Source organism: Melanerpes formicivorus, unplaced genomic scaffold, assembly GCF_026170545.1.
Source record: "Melanerpes formicivorus ecotype bairdi unplaced genomic scaffold, bMelFor1.0.p_v2 SCAF_2, whole genome shotgun sequence".
Classification (NCBI taxonomy): domain Eukaryota; kingdom Metazoa; phylum Chordata; class Aves; order Piciformes; family Picidae; genus Melanerpes; species Melanerpes formicivorus.
In genome coordinates this window covers 816,140-840,869 of record NW_027142354.1, presented here as the reverse complement: position 1 = coordinate 840,869, position 24,730 = coordinate 816,140, and the positions used below count along the sequence as shown (strand labels likewise).

Genomic DNA, 24,730 nt, shown 5'->3' with positions numbered 1-24,730 from the left:
GTCAGCTGATAAAAAACTCAACAGGAGCTGCTAATGGTCACTTGCAGCCCAGAAGACCAACCATGTCCTGGGTTGCATCAAAAGAAGTGTGACCAGCAGGAAGAGAGATGTGATTCTGCCCTGCTACTCTGCTCTTGTGAGACACCACCTGGAGTACTGCATCCAATTCTGGTGCCCCCAGCATAAGAGGAACATGAAACTACCAGAGCGGCTTCAGAACTTCAGGTGGCATCACAAAGATGATCAGAAGGCTGAAGAAGCTCCCCAATGGGGACAGGCTGCAAGACTTGGGGGTGTTCAGCCTGCAGAAAAGAAGGTTCTAGGGAGCTCTTATAGCAGCCTTCCACTATCTGAAAGGGGCCTGCAAGAAAGCCAGGAAGGGACTTTTTCTGAGGGCTTGTAATGATAGGGTCAGAAGGAATGGATTGAAGCTTGAGGAGGGCAGATTTATAGTGGATATTAGGAAGAAATTATTTACAGCGAGGGCAGCGAGACACTGGAACAGGTTGCTCAGCGAGACTGTGGATGTCCTCTTCCTGGAGGTTTTAAAGGCCAGGTCTCCTGTGTCATCTGTGACTGCAGCCTACAGCTGAATGTGGAAGTTAACTACAGGCCTGCACCACAGTTTAGTAACACACAGGGCAGTGGAAATGAGGATACAGGCTCAGGACACTTAAATGTGGGGTGTTTTATTACCTTGCAAGCACTTTGAGGTGTGGCTCATAGGGCCAAATACCAATTTTAGAGTCTCAGAAAATAAATGAGCAGCTTTTCTGGTCTCTCAGAACAGAAGCTAAGATTAACTAGTTGAACCATGCTTCATCCAAAATTAGAACCCTTACACAGTTCCTTGTTTGTCTGAATGTTTGTCTTTGACACCAAACAAAATCTGAAAAATGTGTCCACTTTGATGCTGTTTCAGGAATTGCAGGAACTGGCCAAGATCCATGTGGTAGTCGTTCCTCAGGCCATAATCGCCATGTGCCTCAAACTGTAGGTCTTCGAAGGCATGAAAGAGGCGAAGCTCATCGATGCTTCCCTCTGTCTCTATGTTCTCCACATGCTTGCACGAAATGTGCTTCCAATTGGGATACCGAATAACACGCCAGAACTCTTCACAGCTTTCCTGGAGACCCTCTACACAGATGACACCAGGCTTCCCTGTTAGGCAGAAGCCAGTCAGATTTAACTTCTTTGCAGAGTCAAAAATCTTTTTCCTCAGTTCCTGCCTGTAGATGTGATGGCTGTAGATCCACATGCGGTGCAGTGTTTCTTTAACTATCACTCCTTCTGAAGCACTTTCAGAAGACACCTTGCTGTTTTCCAGGTAAGGCAGGCTGTTGTCTTTCACCCACTGCACAGCTTCACATAGACACAGCTCACCTGAATCCAAAGAGCTGATGTGAGAAGTGAGACCAGTGTTGAGCTGCAACTGTTGCTGTCTGTGCAGTGCATCTGATCTTGCAAAAAGCTGAGGCACTACATGAGGATATTTATGAGGCAGCATTACCTGCAGTTCCACTTTTACCTTAGAAACAGAACACACAGAAGGAAAATGAGTTCTGAAGCTGTTGTAAGACTGCTAGACTCTTCTTCCCTGTTAAAGGATGTAAGTAACAATACCACATCCCAGAGACTGGAGTTACTTCTGTTTCCATTTTGTTCACTCCTTTTCTTTGTTGCCCCATGCTGAGATTTTCCAATGTATCTGATGTTATCTTCTGCTGTTTACAGAAACAATGCTGTGGCTAGAAGGAAGGGACACAGTTACCCTCTAGGGATATTTCTAGTGCCTGTTTCTCAATATGTGCCCAGTGCCACAACAGCGATACACTACCAGCCTGTCAAGGGGCAAGTGGCTTTTGAGGATCTTGTTCCTTACCAAACGTGCATCTGCTCCATGAACTCTGTCCAGGTGCTGCATCAACTTCAGCAAAACAAGGCCAAGAGTTACACAAAACAGTGTTTATGGGAGGTGGTGGAGTCACCTTCCCTGGAGGTGTTCAAGAAATGTGTGGATGTGGCACTTTGGGGCATGGTTTAAAGGCCTAATGGGTATTAGGTTGATGGTTGGACTCAATGACCTTAGAGCTCTTTTCCAACTGGAACAATTCTGTGATTCTGTACTGTACAGTGAGGTACATGGCAAGGGGGGTTGAAACTAGATGATCTCTAAGGTCATCTGACCCAAACCATTCTATGAATTATTATTATTATTTTAAGCATGTATTTACCCTGGCAGAGGAAACATTCTCAGGGTTATAGGGGACAAAGATTTATGTGTGTTTTAGCCTGGGGAAACCTTCAGATTATCTTGCCTGTCTCTTAGAAACCATGGGCTGTTGAATTTCTCTCAGTTATTCCTACAGTGTCTTAAAAAGAAGCACTTCATGTTCTTTGGGAACTGAACCCTGCCTCTGTTTCAAGAGCAAGAGCGAATTCACATGTCCTCAGTGCTTGAGGCTCTTGTTAGTATCCAATCATATGATTAAGTCTAACAGAGAGAAGTGAATCGTGAATGACTCATTATCTTTCCAAGTTCCTTGGAAATCTACCATGGGGAAAAAAAGTCTTCCTCCACAAGCCCTCTCTACATGGTTCAGAAAACTTCTTTCTTGAAAGGATCCATTTTAGAAAGGTAGCTAAGCTTGAACCCAAGTTTCCAAATAATCACAAGGCCACGTTGCTACTCAGTAAATTGTTCTGTTTAGTTATCCTTATTCCATGGAAAATGCACATACTTCTGGATTGAGTTTGTTGGTTTCCATTTTGCAGTCACTACGATATTATATACTCTGACCTACACTACTATGTTCTTGATGAAAGTATTGACATTGCTTAGTTATCCTATGTGACTTCCCTTTAATTGGACAAACTGCTAGAACTCCTTATACTGTAAGTTTGGGGGTTGGTGTTGCAGTTCATTGGTTAGTTTTGTGTTTGACCCCTGGGGCTGTTCTTACAGTAGTGAATTTCAAATACAAATCAATGAATGTGGCAAGGAGTGGAAAAGAGAATTGGGTGGTTTTGCTAGAATGATGTAAAGGCCAACATTAGTATTTTCATCAGAGGCAAATACTGCCTTTGTAAACCACAGCTCTTTGTAAAGCAGTAAACTCATAGCTTTCATCTGAGTACAGCTCTAGCTAAGCTCTTGTGGTCACCTGCCACTGCAGTGTGCCCAGGTAGCCAGGAGGGCCAATGGCATCCTGGCCTGCATCAGGAACAGTATGGCCAGCAGGAGCAGGGAGGTCATTCTGCCCCTGTACACTGCACTGGTTAGGCCACACCTCGAGTACTGTGTCCAGTTCTGGGCCCCTCAGTTTAGGAAGGAGGTTGACTTGCTGGAGCATGTCCAGAGAAGTGCAACAAAGTTAGTGAAGGGCTTGGAACACAAGTCCTTATGAGGATAGGCTGAGGGAGCTGGGGTTGCTTAGCCTGGAGAAGAGGAGACTCAGGGGTGACCTCATTGCTCTCTACAACTACCTGAAGGGAGGTTGTAGACAGGCAGAAGTTGCTCTCTTCTCCCAGGCAGCCAGCACCAGAACAAGAGGACACAGTCTCAGGCTGCACCAGGGGAGGTTTAGACTGGATGTTAGGAGGAAGTTTTACACAGAGAGAGTGATTGCCCATTGGAATGGGCTGCCTGGGGAGGTGGTGGAATCACCATCATTGGAGGTGTTCAGGAGGAGACTTGACAGGGTGCTTGGTTGCATGGTTTAGTTGGTTGGGTGGTGTTGGATGATAGGTTGGACTGGATGATCTTGAAGGTCTCTTCCAACCTGGTTTGGTCTATTCTAATTCTATTCTATTCTATTCTATTCTATTCTATTCTATTCTATTCTATTCTATTCTATTCTATTCTATTCCATTCCATTCCATTCCATTCCATTCCATTCCATTCCATTCCATTCTCTCATGTTGGTTGCCCATTCCTATGAGTGATTCTGTTAGCCTTTCTTGCTCAAATGAAGTTCAGACTCAAATACATAATTAACATTCTGTGAATTTGAGGCAGCAAACAGAAATGGGGGAGGGGGGAAAGCAGTTTTGAGTTGTTTTTTTTCACTGCAAAGTTTTTAAGTGTCTGCACTGTGAGTAAACAACACCCATAAACACATTGACGTGGAATTTCTCACCTTTGCCTCCCCTACATCGACAGCGATTGAAAACTGGAGCTGTGGGGGCAGAGCTGCGTCACTGTTTCTCACGTAGTGCTGCACGCTGGCCACAGCATCCTCATCCAGGTTTATCTCACCCTTTTTGGGAAACATTGCAAGGAGCATTTCCACTTCCAGCAGCTGGAGCTCTAGGCATTCTCTCACTGTGACAGCCATTGCACTGCCCCCTGCACACACCTGCAACGAGAGGCCGGCAATTAAACCTCGGGGTTTAGCACACGGACAGGTTTAGCACCGTGCTGCCTACCCGAAGGAGCCGTCCTCCAGCGGGATACCCACTGTATTTAAAGGGCAGAATCTGATTCATTACGAGCACCTGCCAGCCGGTGCCTTACGGGCGTGCTCGGGAGGGAGGGAGGGGGCAGGCTCTTCGCCGTTGCACCCTGTGATAGGACAAGGGCTCATGGATATAAACACAGCACTAGGAACTTCTTCACTGTGAGGGTCACACAGCACTGAACAGATTCCCCAGAGAGCTTGCGGAGTCTCCTTCTCTGGAGACGTGTAAGACCCATCTGGATGTATTCCTGTGCGACCTGTGCTAGATTCTCTGGTCCTGCTCTGGCAGGTGGGTTGGACTCGATGATCTTCGAAAGTCCTTTCCAACCCTTAACCTCCTATGACCCACAGCCCAGCCGGTGAGGCGACTGCGAAGCGAGTCCACGGCCGGCGAGCAGCGCCCGCCAGAGCCGAGCCACAGCCTATGCGCGGCCTCACCTGGGCCGCTGGGGTCCCGACCGCCAAGGGCAGAGCGCGGACGGCAGCGGAGCGGAGGGGACATGGCTCTTCGTGCCGCTGCCTCCCCACGGGCGGCTTCCCAGGCGAGGCCGCGGCCAGCCGCCCAGCAGCACCCCGGCTCCCTCAGCTCACAGCGAGGCCGCTCAGCATCGGAACGGGGCGGGGGCAGGCCCGGCCGCCCCTTCCGGGAGAGGCGCTGTGCGGCCCGGCTCGCCCCGCGACGAGGCGCCGGTTGTGTCCAGCCCCTCCGCGCACTTCTTGCCTTGCGCGGGGTGGCCTCGGCGAGAAACGAGGCCCCCTCCTCCCCCATTCCACACTAGTTACCCGCTCGGTTATGAATCTCTCCTGTCAAGGCGTGAGGCCGAACTTGAGGGCCCCGAGTTCAGCTCCCTCAGCGCAGCCTCTCTGGGAAGCCCTGAGGCGCGCCCCGGGGCAGCGCTGCGCGAGCTGGCAGGGGGCAGCTGTGGGCAGGCAGGGGAAGGGCGGGAACCGAACGAGCGCGAGCCCTCCTCTGAGGGCCGCTCGCGGCCCCTGAGGCACCGCAGGGACTGCGGGGCGGTAGTTGCCCGTGAGGTAGGAGGCAGCGTCCGGTGCCGCACGGAGCCCAGCAGAGCACTGCCGGCCGGGCCACTGCGCAGCGCACTGCAGCGGTGCAGGAAGGGGCACAAAATGGAGACGCCACGTCTCTCCTACGCGGGCAGCTATGGCCGCTGCCCGCGGTGGCAACTCGGACGCCCCTGCGCGACGTCAGAGAGGCCGTGCAGGAGCTGCTGTCAGTGGGGCTTAGGCTGCGGCGGAGAGATGGGGCTCGCTCCTGCGGACGCTCCTCCCTGGCGCTCACTCTCGCTGCGGCGTGGCCGCGTCCCGCTGCCGGCTCCGAGCGGCGGGGCGGGCCCCTGGTGCCACGTAGCGGCGCGCGCCCGCCCGCCGGCCTGCCATTGGCCGCGTGCCGCCCGAGGGCTCGGCCGCGCCGGCTCGGGGCGGGGAGCTGGCGGCGGAGGCAGGTGAGCGGCTGACGGGGGGCGGCTGCGACCCTCGGGTGGCCCCGGGGGGCGGTGTTGGGTGCGCCCCGAGGCTCGCAGCCCTGCGGGGGGGGCGGCTGCTGGAAGCGCTGTGGCTCTCCTAGAGGCGAGCGTCCGGCCCTTCCCTCCCGGCCCAGCGGCTGTCCGCGCCCCAGGTGCCCGGGGCGAGGTGGGGACCGTGGTGCCGGCGTGGCGGCTCCGTAGGGAGCGCCTTGGCGGATCCGCCGGCCGAGCGGAACAGCCAGGTGACGCTGCCGGGAGCGCCCCTGTGGCAGCAAGGACTTGGGGGGGAGGACAGTCTGCTGTGAACTCACAGGGTCTCGGGTAGAGCCGTGCCCCAGTGCCCCGAGTGCCAGCCTTACTGTGAGGAAGAGCCAGCCCTTGGCAGGAGCTCTGCTGTGACTGATTCCCGGGTCCCACCGGCTGAGAATTGTGGCTCTTCACCGAAATCACTGCATCCTCCCGGCCAAGAAGGCCGGCGGCTTTCTGGGGGGCATTCAGAAGAGTGAGTCCCGCAGGTCGAGGGAGGTTCTCCTCCTCTACTCTGCCGTGGTGAGGCCGCACCTGGAGTATTGTGTCCAGTTCTGGGCTCAGCGGTACTAGAGAGACAGGGAACTACTGGAAAGAGCCCAGTGGAGGGCCGTGACAATGATTAGGGGACTGGAGCATCTCTCTTGAGAGGACAGGCAGAGGCCTGGAGAAGAGCAGACTGAGAAGGGGTCTTATCAATGTTTATAAATATCTAAGGTCAAGAGGATGAGGCTGTGGTCTTTTCAGTGGTGGCTGGTGATAGGAATAGGGGCAACAAGTACAAACTAAAGCACAGGAAGTCCCATCTGAATATGAGGAAGAACATTGAGAGGGGTGGAGCACTGGAACAGGCTGCCCAGAAAGGTTCTGGAGTGTCCTCTGGAGGTTCAAAACCCACCTGGATGCACTCCTATACAACCTGATCTAGGTAAACCTGCTTTAGCAGGGAGGGTTGGACTAGGTATCATAGTATCAGTCAGGGTTGGAAGGGACCACAAGTAGTTTCATCATCTAGAAAACAGAAGTAAAATAAGAACCAACAGCTTGAAGTTGAAGTCAGCCAAATTAAGTTGGAAGTCACACAGAAAGTTAGGGATTGGAAGGGATCTCAGAGGATGATCCAGTGCAATGCCCCTGCCAGAGCAGGATCACCTGGAGTAGTATCATAGTATCAGTCAGGGTTGGAAGGGACTACAAGGATCATCTAGTTCCAACCCCCCTGCCATGGGCAGGGACACCCCACACTAGATCAGCCTGGCCAGAGCCTCATCCAGCCTGGGCTTACCTCCAGGGACAGGGCCCCAATCACCTCCCTGGACAACCCATTCCAGGCTTCACCACTCTCATGGTGAAGAACTTCCTCCTCACATCCAGCCTGAATCTCCCCACCTCCAGCTTCATTCCATTCCCCCTAGTCCTATCACTTCCTGAGAAGTCCTTCCCCAGCCTTCCTGTAGCCCCCTTCAGATACTGGAAGGCCACAATGAGTTCACCTGGGAGCCTTCTCTTCTGCAGACTGAACAGCCCCAACTCCTTCAGTCTGTTCCAATTGTGTGATTCTGTGAATGTTCATGATCTGGTGAAATCTGGTCGAGCTTTGTTTTTCTAGTGCTGTACTGTGAGTGTAGAAGCTCAGGTAGTGGTCCCTCTCACAGTCCCACCGAGGGGTTTGGTGTGAATGGTTTGAGCTATCAGTGGGCTCCAAAATTAAATGAAGTGCAAAATGTAAAACTAATTCTCATGACCTGATGCCTATTGCTTGCTTCTGTGTTACTTTCTTCTCTAGAGATGGATTTTGAAGCCCTTAAGAAATACTCAGCGCTGCATCCTAAGCCTGCTGGACTTGCTCTCCAGTATGGCACTGCTGGATTTCGTGCCAGGGCTGAGCAGCTTGACCACATCATGTTCCGCATGGGCCTGCTGGCAGTTCTCAGGTCCAAAGCTGTGGCATCTACTATTGGCATCATGGTTACTGCATCTCACAATCCTGAGGTAAGAAAACCTTTGTTCTTCAAAAAGAAAGTGGATCTAAGCAGTCTGGTGGAATCAAAGCTCTTCATGGCACTGAGAGACCAGATCCTGAAGGCACTGGGAGCTGCTTAACACATCTTTTTAGCCTGCTCCCTGTAAATATGATCTCCCACATAGAATCATAGAATTGTTAGGGTTGGAAGGGAGCTCAAGGATCATTTAGTTCTAACCCCCCTGCCATGGGCAGGAACACCCTCCACTAGATCAGGTTGCTCAGAGTCACATCGAGCTTAGCCTTTAAAAACCTCCAGGGATGAGGCTTCTACCATCTCCCTGGGCAACCTGTGCCAGTCTCTCACTACCCTCATGGGGAACAACTTCTAACATCCAGTCTGAATCTACCCATTTCATAGTATCAGTCAGGGTTGGAAGGGACCACAAGGATCATCCAGTTCCAACCCCCCTGCCATGAGCAGGGACACCCCACACTACATCAGGCTGGCCAGAGCCTCATCCAGCCTGGGCTTAAACACTCTCAGGGATGGGGCCTCAACTACCTCCCTGGACAACCCAGCCACCAGGTTGGTCCATTTCCCCCCAGTCCTGTCACTCCCTGACACCCTAAAAAGTCCCTCCCCAGCTTTCTTGTAGGCCCCCTTCAGATACTGGAAGGCCACAATAAAGTGTCCTCAGAGCCTTCTCCTCTATAGCTTGAACAGCCCTAACTCCCTCAGTCTGTCCTCACAGGAGAGGTGCTCAAGGTTACTTTTCCCTGTACACCCAAGTGTTGTTTTCCCTCATGTGGAAATGCTGTAACATAGAAAATCTGTAACCTTGGCAAGCTGGGAGTGCCTTTGAGATGAACCTTTGAGCAAAATCTGCAATCTTATTAAAATAGAGAGATGCAGCAATTGCAAATCAGGCACTTGGGCTTCTGCTGCTGTGGAGCATGCCAGGTTATTAGAATCTGCCTTTATGTCACTTCAGTGTCCCATGAATTTCGTAGCAAAACTTTGGTTCATAGCAACAAATTTGGTTACAAAATATATCATAGTATCACTCATAGTATCAGTCAGGGTTGGAAGGGACCACAAGGATCATCTAGTTCCAACCCCCCTGCCATGGGCAGGGACACCCCACACTACATCAGCCTGGCCAGAGCCTCAGCCAGCCTGGGCTTAAACACCTCCAGGGACAGGGCCCCAACCACCTCCCTGGACAACCCATTCCAGGGCTTCACCACTCTCATGGTGAAGAATTTCCTCCTCATGTTCAGCCTGAACCTCCCCACCTCCAGCTTCCTTCCATTCCCCCTAGTCCTATCACTACCTGAGATCCTGAGCAGTCCCTCCCCAGCCTTCCTGTAGGCCCCCTTCAGATACTGGAAGGCCACAATTAGGTCACCTGGGAGCCTTCTCTTCTTCTGACTGAACAGCCCCAACTCCTTCAGTCTGTCCTCACAGGAGAGGTGCTCCAGCCCTCTGCTCATCCTCGTGGCCCTCGTGCTGGTTACCTTACCTTTCCATGCATGTTGGAGGCTTAAATAAGCAGGGAGGTGATAAAAGCCCCATGCCTGGAGATTTTTAAGGCCAGGCTGGATGTGGCTCTGGACAGCCTCATCTAGTGGAAGGTGTCCCTGCCCATGGCAGGGGATTTGGTACTAGCTGATCCTTGAGGTCCCTTCCAACCCTAACAATTCTGTGTTTCTGTGTAAGTTGTTGCTTCCCAGAAATGCTCCCCAGAAAGAATGTGATTGAACCTTCAAAGGTTTTAGTAAGTTTCCTACTTTCAGGCTCACTGCCTGCTGTTCTTAACTGTTTTTTATCTTCTAAGGAAGACAATGGCATAAAGCTGGTCGATCCTCTTGGAGAAATGCTGCACCCTTCCTGGGAAGAGTATGCCACACAACTAGCAAATGCAGAGGAGGAAGAATTGCAGAGTATAATAACTGAGATCTGCCAGCAAGCAGCAGTGAAGCAGCACAAAGATGCTTCAGTTTTTATTGGCAGAGACACCAGGTAATGACAGAGTGCTGCAGATGTGTGCTGCTTTTGTGGAAGGGCCAGCATTTTGTCTGTGGGTGCTTTTGGATGTTCAGGCCTCCACAGCCTGATTTATGAGGGGTTTTTAATGCCTAGTCTGCCACCCATTAATTTATGGTTACAGCATGCTGTTCCTATATTCTCTTCCCTGATGGTTGTGGGAACTCCCCTAGCCCTGAACAGGATGTTGTGGGGTTTTGGTGGATACCTTGTGGCATCCATGTGTGTCCAGCAGTTCACTGGAGTGGTGGCTTTGAAACTTCTTTCTTGGGAGGTGCCTACAAAATAAAAAGGTATGGATTTCTTCAAATTGAATCAAAGCTGCTGGGAGGAAGCTTGTAGGCCTTCCTCCACATTTGCTTCTGGTGGCCAGTCACCAGTGGCATCCCCCAGGGATCAGTGCTGGGCCCCGTCCTCTTCAACATCTTCGTTGATGATCTGGATGAGGGGGTCGAGTCAGTCATCAGCAAGTTTGCAGATGACACCAAATTGGGAGCAGATGTTGGTCAGTTAGAGGGTAGAAAGGCTCTGCAGAGGGACCTCGACCGACTGGACAGATGGGCAGAGTCCAATGGGATGGCATTCAACAAGTCCAAGTGCCGAGTGCTGCACTTTGGCCATGGCAACCCCATGCAGAGCTACAGGCTGGGGTCAGACTGGCTGGAGAGCTCCCAAACAGAGAGGGACCTGGGGGTGCTGATTGACAGCCACCTAAACATGAGCCAGCAGTGTGCCCAGGTGGCCAAGAGTGCCAATGGCATCCTGGCCTGCATTAGGAATAGTGTGCCCAGCAGGAGCAGGGAGGTCATAGTGCCCCTGTACTCTGCTTTGGTTAGGCCACACCTTGAGTCCTGTGTCCAGTTCTGGGCCCCTCAGTTTAAAAAAGGAGATTGAGACTCTTGAACGTGTCCAGAGAAGGGCAACAAGGCTGGGGAGAGGCCTTGAGCACAGCCCTATGAGGAGAGGCTGAGGGAGCTGGGATTGTTTAGCCTGGAGGAGTCTCGGGGTGACCTCATTGCCCTCTACAACTACCTGAAAGGTGGTTGTAGCCAGGAAGGGGTTGGTCTGTTCTCCCAGGCAACCAGCACCAGAACAAGAGGACACAGTCTCAAGCTGTGCCAGGGGAGGTTTAGACTCGAGGTGAGGAGAAAGTTCTTCACTGAGCGAGTCGTTCGTCATTGGAATGTGCTGCCCAGGGAGGTGGTGGAGTCGCCATCCCAGGAGGTGTTCAAGAGGGGATTGGATGTGGCACTTGGTGCCATGGTCTAGTCATGGGGTCTGTGTTGATAGGTTGGACTTGATGATCCTCAAGGTCTCTTCCAACCTTAGTTATACTGTGATACTGTACTTCCTTCCCAGGTCCATACACAACTGTTTTCTGCAAAGGTTGATGTTTGTATCTGTTGTTTTCCAGGCCAAGCAGTGAGAAGCTTTCCCAGTCAGTGATAGATGGCATCTCTGTTCTAGGTGGCCAGTACCATGGTATGTTAAACCCTAACTCTAGTCTGATTACAGGTTTTTATGGAAACATGGCTCTGTTATGTAGAGCAGAGCAGTAGCCCAGACACCATTTCCACTTGCCCTTTTAGCAGTCTTCTTCCAGGGGCAGTTATATGGCTTTCATGCAAGGAGAGGAGGTGTTTCACCTTTTCATCACAGGACTGGAAAGATACTATATGGGTTTCCTGCACTGCATTTGTCTGTTGGTTGTAGAAGAGCAAATGCTGTACAACTTCTAAAGAGGAATTAATCTAGTGTTCCATTTGTGAAGACTGACTCTGCCTTTTGTTTTTCTGCTAGACTATGGTCTGGTGACAACACCCCAGCTGCATTACCTGGTCTGCTGTCAGAACACCCAAGGGCAGTATGGGAAAGCAACACTGGAAGGTTATTATGAAAAGCTATCCAAAGCTTTTGCAGAACTGATAAAACAGGTGAATGTTGGCTGGGGTTTTCCTCTTCATCCAAATGTACAGAATGAATACCTTATGTTTGTTAGCCTGTCTGGGTCTGAAGTTTTGAATTCAGTGTGCTTCAAGATGTGGTTTCCCTAGGGTCTGAGTGATTTTATTTCATGGTCTAATTACCATTCTACTTCATTGCATAAACTGCTGCTTTCCTGTGCTGAGTGGGGTGCAGTCCACTCATTCCATGGCAAGCAGGATCCTAAATCTTGGGAGAAGCAACACAAGTGATATTAGTGCTTTAACCACTTCTTCCAGGACAATAGGAACTACACAAAACATGCAAGGGATGAGGTGGTGTGGGGTTTTTTCTTTCCTTGTGCTTTATTTAAAAGCAAAACTTGGTCCTGTAGCTGGACACAAGCCTTTGCATTTCACAGATTAGCTGAAGTGAGGGTCTGAGTTCACTTTGCTGCTTCTTCCCCTAAGGCTCCCACTTCTGGAGAGCATCAGAGGCAGCTGAAGGTTGACTGTGCCAATGGAATAGGAGCCCTGAAACTATCAGAAATGGTGTCCTACTTTCCAAAGGAGGTGCTCATTCAGCTGTATAATGATGGAACCAAGGAGAAACTCAATCACTTGTGTGGGGCAGATTTTGTGAAAGTTAACCAGAAACCTCCTAGAGGTATGTAGTCAATAATGTTATATCCTTCTACCCCCTCTCCAGAGCTGAAAGCACAGGGTGATGTATCACATCATGGTGTAGCACTTCTGCTTAAGCTGAGCTCCCCATTTCTTACTGAGTGGCTGCATGATCACTTCTCCTTGCACAATGGAGAGAGAGAATCATATGGCTGGGCTTGGCCCATCCCTAGTTAATGTTAGGCTAAATTGTTTGGAGGATTGCTCTGTCTTCAGCTGGCTTGAAGTGAATTTGACAATCTGGTCTGAAAGTTAAGATAGTGGAGTCCAAAGATCAGTTAGGACTGGTTTGCTGCTGTTTACCTTCCTTCCTGTTGTGTTATCAAGAAACATTGACATTGTGGGCTGGGGCTGCAGATGCTTTTCCAGGTTCTTAAGGAAGAGCTGAAGCCTGCAGACTGACATAAACCACCAAGGAAATTACTTCATCCCATTTCCTGCAAAGAGAAAATCCCTGCACTGGGGAAGCAGGCCAGTTTGGATAGTTGGTTTTGTGAAGCTAAACTGGGAGAGCTGCCAAACAGAAAGGGACCTGGGGGTGCTGACTGACAGCTGGCTGAACATGAGCCAGCAGTGTGCCCAGGTGGCCAAGAAAGCCAATGGCATCCTGGCCTGCGTCAAGAATAGTGTGGCCAGCAGGAGCAGGGAAGTCATTGTGCCCTGTGCTCAGCACTGGTTAGGCCACACCTTGAGTCCTGTGTCCAGTTCTGGGCCTCTCAGTTTAAAAAAGGAGATTGAGACTCTTGAACATGTCCAGAGAAGGGCAACAAGGCTGGGGAGAGGCCTTGAGCACAGCCCTATGAGGAGAAGCTGAGGGAGCTGGGGTTGCTTAGCCTGGAGAAGAGGAGGCTTAGGGCAGACCTTATTGCTGTCTACAACTCCCTGAAGGGAGGTTGTAGGCAGATGGGGGTTGGTCTCTTCTCCCAGGCAACCAGCACCAGAACAAGAGGACACAGTCTCAAGCTGCACCAGGGGAGGTTTAGGCTTGAGGTGAGGAGAAAGTTGTTCACTGAGAGAGTCGTTCTTCATTGGAATGTGCTGCCCAGGGAGGTGGTGGAGTCACCATCCCTGGAGGTGTTCAAGAGGGGATTGGACGTGGCACTTGGTGCCATGGTCTAGTCATGAGGTCTGGGGTGACAGGTTGGACTCGATCCTCGAGGTCTCTTCCAACCTTTGTGATACTGTGATCTGCTGGAGGGACAACACAGCAAGGCACCAGCAATCCAGGCTGTTCTTGGACTGCATAGAAGACAACTTCCTCCTCCAAATGGTAGAGGAACCAACAAGAAAAGGTGCTGTGCTGGACCTTACTATGCTTGTCACTTGGTAAAGTGCATAGTAGTGGAAAAGAGATGATTGAGGGGGGGTATTATCAATGCATACAAATATCTAAGAGTGGAGGTCATGAGGATAAGGCTGGGCTTTTTTTTGGTGGTGGCCAGTGATAGGACAAGGGGCAGTGGGTACAAACTAGGGCATCTGAACCTGAACAAAATCTTCCTTTCCTTTGAGGGTGATAAAGCACTGGAACAGGCTGCCCAGAGAGGTTGTGGAATCTCTTCCACAGACTTTCAAAACCTGCTTGGATGCAATCCTGGGCAACCTCATCTAGTTGAACCTGCTGTAGCAGGGGGGTTGGACTACATAACCTCCAGAGGTCACTTCAGCCCCTACCATTCTGTGATTCTGTTACACTAAGAGTTTGCAGTGGACCTTCCACATGCCAGGAAATGCAGCCTGATTTATCTCCTGCACCCAGTGGGACTAATTTGAACATTTTCCACCTTTCTGTGCCTCTAACTTGCATTTCTAACTGTGATCACTAGGCCTGGACATGAAGCCCAACGAGAGATGCTGCTCCTTTGATGGTGATGCAGATAGAATTGTTTACTACTACGTGGACACAAGTGGCCAGTTTCACCTGATGGATGGAGATAAAATAGCAACTTTGATTAGTATCTTCCTTAAAGAGCTTCTTGCCAAGGTAACTCTAACATGAAATGAATGCTGACACTTTAGCCTGCAAATAGCCTAGGGCTGCTGTGTCAGTTTGTACGTTTGTGGTCTCCCTACCTCTGCCTAAAGTGAACCCAGTTTCAAAAGACATCAGTTCTGTACCACACTGGTGTGGCCAAAATGTGGTTTTCACCAGGGTGTGACTTCCACACTCCAAGTAAAAGTCTGAGTGCTGGAGCCTTTTCTGAGTGGGAGAGAGCTTTGCCACTTTCAGCCTATGAGGTACTGGTGTTCCGTTCGTTTTCTTTTGGTGTCTGTCATTAATTCTTCATTACCTTTGGCTTCAGACCTTCCCTCAGTGTTTCTGTGGAGCTTTAGGAAGGTTGGGCACTCCATTTCCCCGAGAGCTTGCATGTGGCAAGGGGCTTGTATGTCATCATTCCAAACCCACTGTGCCACAGAGCATCCTCTCCCCACAGGGTATCGAGAGAAGAAGCTTTTCTTCTTCACAAGTCCTCTCAGACTTGGTGTCTGTGATACTAAACCTAGATGAGGTATTCTATCTTTGTTTTCTTAGAGACCAGCTCATTTCTTAAACTGTGTCAGAGAAGCTGGCCAGTGAGGAGAGCTTGGGCTTGCCACTAGCCTTGGCTTGCCTTGCATTGGAAGGTTTGACTTTCCTGCTTGTGTATATGGCCTCATGTGGTGCCAAGTGTCTGAACTTGCTGGATCTGAAAAGGAGTTTGGAAAGCCTGAGCTCAGAGAGCTGCTCCAAGCCAGCTAAAAAACATGATAACAAAGACCCAAACAGAATTCATGTTGTCCTGAACTTACTTACAGAATTCTCTAGGAGCTGGTGCCTTCCTCTGCTGCCCAGGAGTTTCAAGTGTCTGTAGGGGAATGTGTGTCTAATAGTTACAAGTGCAGGGTCCTGCATCTGGGGAATAACAGCAGGCACCAGTATGGGTTAGGGGCTGCCCTGTTGGAAAGCAGCTTCATGGAGAAAGACCTTGGAGTCCTGCTGGACAGCAAGTTCTGCATGGGACAGCAATGTGCCTTTGTGGCCAAGAGAGCCAATGGGATCCTGGGGTGCAGCAAGAAAAGTGTAGCCAGCAGGGCTAGGGAGGTTCTTCTCCCCCTCTACTCTGCCCTGCTGAGACCACACCTGGAATACTATGTCCAGTTTTGGCCTCCCCAGTTCAAGAGAGACAGAGACCTGCTGGAGAGAGTCCAAGGGAGAGCCACAAGGATGATCAGGGGACTTGAGCATCTCCCCTGTAAAGAGAGACTGAGAGCCCTAGGAATCTTTAGTGTTGAGAGGGGATCTGGTCAATGTCTATTAATAGCTGAGGGGTGGGTGTCAAGTGGAGGGGGCCAAGCTCTTTTTGGGTGGTGCACAGTAATAAGACAAGGAACAATGAATACAAGCTTGTACATAGAAGGTTTCACCTCAACATGAGGAGAAACTTCTTTCCAGTGAGGGTGACAGAGCACTGGAACAGGCTGCTCAGAGAGCTTGTGGAGTCTGCTCTGGAGCCTTTCAAAACCTGCCTGGATGCATTCCTGTGCAGACTCCCCTGAGAGATGCTGCTTTGGCAGGGGGGCTGGACTCAATGATCTCTTGAGGTCCCTTCCAACCTCTAATGTACTGTGGTACTGTGATTGTCCTTCTGTTGATCCTACCTGTCTGGCTGCCTGCCTTTTGGACAGTAAAAGACCTTCCTTCTTGTTTTCCTCAGGTGGGACAGAGCTTTGAGATGGCAGTGGTACAAACAGCCTATGCCAACGGCAGCTCCACACGCTACCTTGAGCAAACACTGAAGGTATTCTTCTGGTTTTTCCCTGCTGGTTTTCTGACAATGTTGTCTGCTGCAAAGCTCTTTGCTTTTCAAATACATGCTACTGTAACATGAGTGCCAGGAGAACTTGAACTAAGCTAAAGTAAATGGTTCTTTCATCCCTGCAGTAGTGACTGAAGTCTTGGTGGTAAGGGGAAGGGAGGCCATCCAGAGGGACCTTGACAGGCTGGAGAGCTGGGCCCAAGCCAACCTCATGAGGATCAACAAGACCAAATGCAGGGTCCTGCATCTGGGTTGGGGCAATCCCAAGCACTGATATAGGCTGGGCAGGGACTAGCTTAAGAGCAGCCCTGAAGAAAAGGACTTGGGGATGCTGGTGGGTGAGAAGCTCAACATGAACCAGCAGTGTGCACTTGCAGATCAGAAAGCCAATCACATCCTGGGCTGCATCAAGAGAAGTATGGCCAGTAGGTTGAGAGTGGAGATTCTCCCCTTCTATGACACTTGGATGAGACCCCACTGGAGTACTGTGTCCAGTTCTGGAGAGTGGAGTCCTTCTCTGGAAGAGAAGGGCAACAGGCATGATCAGAATGGTGAAGTACCTCTCCTGTGGAGACAGACTGAGAGAGTTGGAGCTATTTGGTCTGGAAAGGAGAAAGCTCTGAGGAAACCTTATTGTGGCCTTCCAGTATCTGACGGGGGCCTACAAGAAAGCTGATGAGGGACTTTTTAGGGTGTCAGGGAGTGATAGGACAAAGGGGAAAAGATCCAAGCTAGAGGAGGGGAGATTTAGATTAGACATGAGGAAGAAATTCTTTCCCATGAGGGTGGTGGGACACTGGAACAGGTTGCCCAGGAAGGTGGTAGAAGCCTTACCCCTGGAGGTTTTTAAGGCAGGATGGATGTGGCTCTGGGCAGCCTGATGTAGTGTGAGGTGTCCCTGCCCATGGCAGGGGGTTTGGAACTGGGTGGTCCTTGGGGTTCCTTCCAATCTTGACACTTCTGTGATTCTCTGCATGTCCTTGGGCTGCAGGTACCTGTGCACTGTGTCAAAACAGGAGTGAAACACTTGCATCACAAGGCCCAGGAGTTTGACATTGGGGTTTATTTTGAGGCAAATGGACATGGCACAGTAAGTATGAGCATGTGATGCACACAGACCAGCCAATATGTGCAAAACTTGAGTTGGATAAGCTGGAGAAGGCCTCTTCACTCTCTGTTTACATTTGCAAACAAACCTTTTCTCTCCTTGTCTGAGAACAAACTTCTTTACCCCTCCTGTCTTGATCATAGCATTGCCAGCAACCCCTCTGCATTCTAGGTGGGGATGTGAATTCATGGTAGCAAACGTTAATGGTAGTTATTTGGACTTAAATGGCTGAAGTCTGTTCCTTGTTGCTGCACCTATCCTAGTTCAGGATGTGGCCTGGTCTTGACAAGCTCAATTTTTTTATTGTAGGTATTATTTAGTAAAGCTGCTGAAACTAAAATAAGACAACTGGCAAAAGAGGAGAAAGATGCTGAGAAAAGAGAAGCAGCAAAGGTGCTTGAAAACATGATTGACCTTATCAATCAGGTAAACACTGAGAGCAACAAAGCATGATGCTGACAGTCATAGGGCCAGCTCTCTCTGTGAGTGCCTGCTACTGGCAGGGACTGGTGGAGCAGGAAGCAGGGTGCTGTGATTGAAGGGACCCTGAAGAAAAGGGCAGGAACATCATTAGAAAGATGCAAATACTTCTTCATGAGTGGATGCAGAATGCTTCTGTCTGGTTCACTCTTTTGGCTTCAGGACTCAAAGTGGGAGTGGGATAACATGGGAACCTAGGATGGGACTTGTTCTTGATTCAACAGCAAGTAATCTTCTCTTTGTTATTTTTCACTAATTTATGTGGTAGGGAAGGGTGGGAGTGTTCCAATGCCCATTCCCTCACAGCCTGGGACTCCATGTCACGGCACAGGCATTGTTCATGTGGGGCAGTGCCAGATCATACTTCACAGGCTTAAAAGCATCCTGACCCCAGGACATAGGTGAGGGTGGCAGTCCTCAGTAAGAGAGGGGAGGCCAAGTAGAGCTTTTGGCAGAGCTCCACAACTGTGATGCTGTTCTTACCACAGGGGCAGCATGGAAAGGAGGGAAAAATAAACCACCACTCCCCAAACAAGCCACCTGACTGACCTTGGGTTCTCAGGCTGAGACAAGTCAGCCTGGCTGCATTTCCACCACCTTCAGGTGGAAGCTCACTCATCAAATCATGCCCTTGCTGCTTCACTGTTGATTTCTCTACCCTGTCTTCCCTTCAACAGACAGTTGGTGATGCTGTCTCAGACATGTTAGTTATTGAAGCAATCCTGGCTTTGAAAGGTCTGACTGTGCAACAGTGGGATGCCATCTACACCGACCTTCCGAACCGGCTGCTCAAAGTTCAGGTGAGCCAGGGAACGCCTTGTCTCAGCTTACAGCAGGCTCTTGGGGCCCTGCAGTGAGCAGCTCTTGCCTGCAGAGATGCAGCTCAGCTTCATTTGAAAACTGAAACAACCCAAGAGAGGGCAGAAGGAGGCCAAACAAGCCATGAAACACCCCAAGGAGGGACTGGACTGTTGCCTGCGCTAACCTAAAAGCCTGACTTAAAACAAGTAACAAAGTAACAGCCAAATAAGCTAAATGGAAAACCTGGCCAAAGCTGTTCAAGTTTTAACTCAGAAATTCTTTCTTAGCTTTCAGATTAGAAAAATACTCTTTTGCTAAGGCACCTGCCTGCTGGGCAGATGTATTTTTCTTGCTGTGCCACTTTGTGTATGTTGAATATTCAAGCTGCTCTTCATCTTCCTCAACATTCAGCTAAAGAGCTTAAGCAGAACCGGCTTCCCTGTGGTAGCATTCTGCTAGACACAGCAAGGGAGCTTTGGGCTTTACATTGACCAAAGAAGAGTTTAAGCTTCCCCATCTACTAAGAGAAGCTGCAGCTTCAGTTAGGAGGCTGACCAAGGAGGTGTGCTCAGAAGTGACCCTTTTTCTGAACCAAGCAGCTGCATCCCATCAGGACCTGGTTAACACATGTTGAACAGTGGCCAGGCAGAGATCTGAGAGATCACAGGATGTTAGAGGTTGGAAGGAACCACTAGAGATCTTCAAGTCCACCCTCCCCCCAGCCCCCACCAGAGCAGGACCATAGAATCCAGTGCAGGTCACACAGGAATGCATCCAGATGGGTCTTGAAAGCCTCCAGAAAAGGAGACTCCACAACCCCTCTGGGGAGTCTGTTCCAGTGTTCCGTGACCCTTACAATAGAGAAGTTCTTCCTCATGTTGAGGTGGAACTTCTGTGCTGTATTTTACATCCATTGCCCCTCGTCCTATCACAGGGCACAAGTGAGCAGAGCCTGTCCCTTCTTTCCTGACACTCAGCCCTCAGATATTTGTAGACATTTATTAAATCCCCTCTCAGTCTTCTCCTCTCCAGACTAAACAGTGCCAGGTCTCTCAGCTTCTCCTTATAAAGCAGTACTCCAATCCCTTCATCATCCTTGTAGCCCTCTGTTGGACTCTCACAAGTAGATCTCTGTCCCTCTTGGAGAGCCCAGAACGGGATCCCAGTGTGTTCAGCAGGGAACTTCTGAGTTCTTCAGGCACATCAAAACCTGATGTACTGCCTTAGCCGTAACCTTTGTGGCTGTGCTCTCATCGCATGTCTCCAGCTCACAGGTGCCTTGTCTGTTTGTGATGCCGCAGGTGGCAGACAGGAGGGTGATCAGCACGGCAGACGCGGAAAGGCGCGCGGTGAGCCCTGCAGGGCTGCAGCACAAGATCGACGCGCTGCTGAAGAGCTACCAGCTGGCACGAGCCTTCGTCCGCCCCTCCGGGACGGAAGACGTGGTTAGAGTATACGCCGAAGCAGACACACAGGTCAGAGCTTCAGAGTATCACAGTATCAGTCAGGGTTGGAAGGGACCACAAGGATCATCTAGTTCCAACCCCCCTGCCATGGGCAGGGACACCCCACACTACATCAGCCTGGCCAGAGCCTCATCCAGCCTGGGCTTAAACATCTCCAGGGATGGGGCCCCAACCACCCCCCTGGACAACCCATTTCAGGGCTTCACCACTCTCATGGGGAAGAACTTCCTCCTCATGTTCAGCCTGAATCTCCCCACCTCCAGCTTCATTCCATTCCCCCTAGTCCTATCACTACCTGAGATCCTGAGCAGTCCCTCCCCAGCCTTCCTGTAGGCCCCCTTCAGATACTGGAAGGCCACAATTAGGTCACCTTGGAGCCTTCTCTTCTCCAGACTGAACAGTAAAAGCAGTGGTCCTGCTGTTTCCCCTTCACCTGCTGCTAGCTTCTTCCTGCCAGCATGACCAGCAGCAGAAGGTACCTTGGGGTGACAGAGCAGTACTGGGAACACAGCATTTCCACTTACTTTAACACCACCTATTTGCTGACACCACTGTAACTGACTTTTAAACCATTCCACAGGAGAACGCCGACGCCCTGGCCCATGAAGTAAGCCTGGCTGTTTACCACCTCGCTGGTGGGAAAGGAGAACCACCCCAGCCCATATAACAAACTACACAACTGCCATTAAAGGTCATAACTACACTTATTGTTTTAAACATTACTTTCTCCACCACTTGTTCTGTGGACACCGAGTAGAAAGGACTAAACAGAGCCAAGTGGAATATTATTCTGCTTAGCCTTTGCCTCTGTTAGCAACTTACCTCTTACTGAGATGCTCTTGCTGCTGCTGCTGAATGTTCCACCTCTGCCAGGTTTGGCCAATGCTGGAAGCTGAAGTGACTTTGAAGGGACTCACTTCACAGAATCACAGAAACATTCAGGTTGGAAAAGACCCTCAGGATCACCAAGTCCAACCCACAACCCTGCTCTACAAGGTTCACCCCTAAACCATATCCCCAAGCACCACATTCAAACCACCTTGAAACACATCCAGGGTTGGGGACTCAGACACCTCCCTGGGCAGCACATTCCAAGGCCTGACCACTCTTCCTGTGAAAAATGTTTCCTAATGTCCAGTCTAAACCTACCCAGTCACAGCTTGAGGCCATTCCCTCTTGTTCTATCACTAATTACCTGTGAGAAGAGACCAGCACCAGCCTCTCCCCAGCATCCTTTCAGGAAGTTGTAGAGAGCAATGTGGTCTCTCCTCAGCCATCCCCAGCTCCTTCAGTTGCTCTTCATCAGATTTATTCTCCAGCCCTTCCTCAGCTTCATTGCCCTCCTCTGCACTGGCTCCAGCACCTCCACATCTCTCTTGTATGGAGGTGCCCAAAACTGGACACAATACTTGAGGTGTGGCCTCACCAGAGCTGAGTGTTTCTTGACAGTCAGTGGCCTAATCATGTCCCAGGTTATTTCATAGGTTACTGAGATACTATGATACTGTGAAAGCCATTTGCAGTGATGGTATGTATTACCACTTTTAAGAGGTGTAAGAACTCCACTGAAGATGGCACAGGCTGGAAACATCACAGGACAGGACAATGCAAGCTGAAAAGGCCTTGGACTTTGGGATCTCTCTCACAACTCCCTCCCCTCCTCAGGCTGAGGATAGCACAAGCTGACATGAAAACACAAACTCTGGGACCTCCTGCTCCGGACCAAGACAAGAGGGAAGGGCCAGAGATAAGTTTGTCTTCTGTGGCTCTTCCTACTCCTATCAGTAGGAAGAGGTAGGGCCAACAGGATGCAGTATTTCATAGCAGTATCACAGTATCAGTCAGGGTTGGAAGGGACCACAAGGATCATCCAGTTCCAACCCCCCTGCCATGGGCAGGGACACCCCACACTACATCAGCCTGGCCAGAGCCTCATCCAGCCTGGGCTTAAACACCTCCAGGGACGGGGCCTCGACCACCTCCCTGGACAAACCATTCCAGGGTTTCACCACTCTCATGGTGAAGAACTTCCTCCTCACCTCCAGCCTGAATCTCCCCACCTCCAGCTTCATTCCATTCCCCCTAGTCCTATCACTACCTGAGATCCTGAGAAGTCCCTCCCCAGCCTTCCTGTAGGCCCCCTTCAGGTACAGATACAGATGAGTATCTCCTCTGCCTGCTTCAGTTCAGAGCATCTGCCTCTGACAAACGGCTTTTCCATCGTAGTCCTGTATTGACTCCTGCACAATTTCCAGAGGATTAAACCAAAAATAACTGAAAAGCAACCAAAAAAAAACCCCCAAAAGCAGGAACCCCCAAAAATAAACTGGCAACAAAGTGGAAAAAAAATGTGCACCTTGTATATTTGTGGGGTTGTTTTTTTAAGGATTTTTGTGTGTTTTTGAAGACAGAACTCAAGACAACGAAACATGGAAAGAGTAGGCACCATAATCAATATGAGCCACCGATACTTCCACTTGATTCAGGCCACATCCAGAACTCTGCTCTCTTATTTACAAATATTTAACTTAAATACAACATGAAGTTGTTTCCATTACATACAGAGTAAGAAAAGAAGGACTATACAGCCGGGGAAGGGGCGCTGCTTCCTTCCAACAGTTACACTACACAGAAGCTGAGCGGGGCCGGTTCGGCTTAGGTTTTTATGATGCCTTCAAGGAAATCCTTCTCCACCATTTCTTCTATCTTCTGTCTGGCTTTGCTGGAGAAGGTCTTGAGGTTCTCCATTTTTATGTCCTTACTTGGAAAACAGTTGGGGTAAAGGACAGGGCTCCCTGAGTGTCCAACGCATCTGCTGGTCACTTTGCTGTTAAAAACTTGACTGAGGACGTTGAAGAAAGGCAAAAGCTGCTCGATGCTGCGAACAGTGTAGATGGTTAAAAGCAAGTGACCTGGTTCCCAACTTAGTGTTTTCCCTGAGCTGTCCTCTTCTGGGTTTTTCTGAAAAGAGAGAGAGATGGGAAATAATACAGAACAAACCAAAGCACAGGTGAAGACAGAAGACCGATGCCCAAGGGAGCACCCTGGCACCCACAGTATCACAGTATCACAAACTTAGGTTGGAAAGGACCTTGAGGATCATCGAGTCCAACCTATCAATACAGACCCCACCACCCTGCTGCCCTGCAGAGCTGCCCCTGGTGCTATCACAGACAGCCCAGGCTGGTGAGAGGCAGTACTGCATCTGCTGGGAAAAGGTGTGTGCTACTCCAGCTGCTTTCCAAAGCACACTCATAATTCATCCTACTGCCAGCTTGAGTGGCAGCAAACCTCACAGAAGTTAGAACAGCAGCATTTTCACATTGAAGGTAGAGCTCAGTTTCCAGGAAGAGCAAAAGCTGTGCTGTGTTTTAGTAACAAGAAGTGACACAGCACTGGAGGCTCTGAGCAAACACTTGGACTTGTCCTTGGAGGAGAAAGGTTCAGTTACTCAGAAGACTTTGGTTACACCTTCCATTTCGTGGGGGGAATTTCAAGGGAAGAGTTTCAGGAACCCCACCAGCAAAGGCAGCAGTCACACACCAGCTGCTGCCAGGCAGTGCCAGCACACTGCTGTATCCCTGTTCAGGGCTGCATGCTAAAACAGCCAAGCACCCAGCTGCTGGCATGGCACTCTTCCCTCACTGCCTTTTAATTTGAGTCAAACCCCATGTTCAAATCTAGACAACAAGGCACTGTCACCACAGAAACACCTTGTTTGGACTCTTGACAAAGCTTATACCATGAAGCAGATGTCCAGCAATGCTGGGTTTTGTTCCTTGAGGAAGGAGAAAAACATCACAAGACCACATCAAGGATAGCAACCTCCTGAACCACTTCTGACCAGCGTGTCCATCCTGATGCCCTTGCAATGCTTCTGCTGAGGCAGGGGTTCAAGGGCTCCCCAGCTCCTGAAGAGCATTGCAAGGAAAGGGGAATGGGAAGAGGGCAGCAGTGGGAGCAGAACATAAGCAGAGGATTACTGACTGCACATCCTTGGAGCAAAAAGCTTTCCTTCAAGAGATGGTGCTTTAGCAAATACAGCGTCCTGGTTTGAGGCCAGGCAGATCCTCTCCTGCCCCTGAGAGGGGCAAAAGAATGACACTCACAGAAATGGATTGCAGAAGTGATGGGAAGTTTAACTGGAAAAGCAACTAGTGTTTTACAGAAACTACAAGCACAGTGACAAAAGAATCCCCAAGTGTACAGAGTCCCTTCCAGCACACCCAGAGGTCCCCAACATTTCCCATCTCCCTACCTGAGGGTACACCCAAAACCCCCAGGGCCCTTTCTTCCTCCACCACTGCTAGGCTAGTCTCAGGCTGGCCAGGTCTGAGACTGCCCCTCCCCGCTTCTCCTCCTGGCATTAGGCCTAGCCAGGCCTATGAGGCCTTGAGATAACTCCCCCACTGTTACCCATAGGGAGCATTTCCCATGGGAGCAAGACAGGGAATAAAGAGGAAGAGAATGACTTTGCAGGTGGATTTA

The 24,730-nt window shown here is 50.2% G+C and overlaps 3 protein-coding genes across 5 annotated transcripts in view; 1 reads left to right on the top strand and 2 right to left on the bottom strand.

Moving 5' to 3' along the window:
* Positions 1 to 283: 283 nt before the first annotated feature.
* On the bottom strand, positions 284 to 5,727 carry RWDD2A (RWD domain containing 2A). Of its 2 annotated transcripts, none has more exons than XM_068148751.1 (3): positions 5,244 to 5,727; positions 4,140 to 4,358; positions 284 to 1,528 (listed from the first exon to the last, which is right to left on the bottom strand). In XM_068148751.1, the coding sequence occupies exons 2-3, from the start codon at positions 4,335 to 4,337 to the stop codon at positions 839 to 841; spliced, it is 888 nt and encodes a 295-aa protein (XP_068004852.1). In that variant the 5' UTR covers positions 4,338 to 4,358; positions 5,244 to 5,727; the 3' UTR covers positions 284 to 838. The 2 variants fall into 2 exon arrangements, with proteins under 2 accessions (XP_068004852.1, XP_068004842.1); XM_068148741.1 differs by lacking the exon at positions 5,244 to 5,727 and adding an exon at positions 4,899 to 4,988.
* PGM3 (phosphoglucomutase 3) lies at positions 4,681 to 22,595 on the top strand. Of its 2 annotated transcripts, none has more exons than XM_068148680.1 (13): positions 4,681 to 4,749; positions 7,758 to 7,963; positions 9,776 to 9,960; positions 11,399 to 11,466; positions 11,785 to 11,918; positions 12,378 to 12,573; positions 14,417 to 14,574; positions 16,286 to 16,369; positions 17,379 to 17,477; positions 17,805 to 17,921; positions 18,653 to 18,775; positions 20,078 to 20,251; positions 20,823 to 22,595. In XM_068148680.1, exons 1-13 carry the CDS (start codon positions 4,701 to 4,703, stop codon positions 20,907 to 20,909), a joined length of 1,680 nt encoding a protein of 559 aa, XP_068004781.1. In that variant the 5' UTR covers positions 4,681 to 4,700; the 3' UTR covers positions 20,910 to 22,595. The 2 variants fall into 2 exon arrangements, with proteins under 2 accessions (XP_068004781.1, XP_068004791.1); XM_068148690.1 differs by lacking the exon at positions 4,681 to 4,749 and adding an exon at positions 5,860 to 5,923.
* Positions 22,581 to 24,730, bottom strand: part of DOP1A (DOP1 leucine zipper like protein A) — a 117,587-nt gene continuing 115,437 nt past the window's right edge. The window contains 1 exon segment of the mRNA XM_068148763.1: positions 22,581 to 23,203. Coding sequence (XP_068004864.1) covers positions 22,898 to 23,203 — 306 coding nt within the window. The 3' untranslated portion in view covers positions 22,581 to 22,897.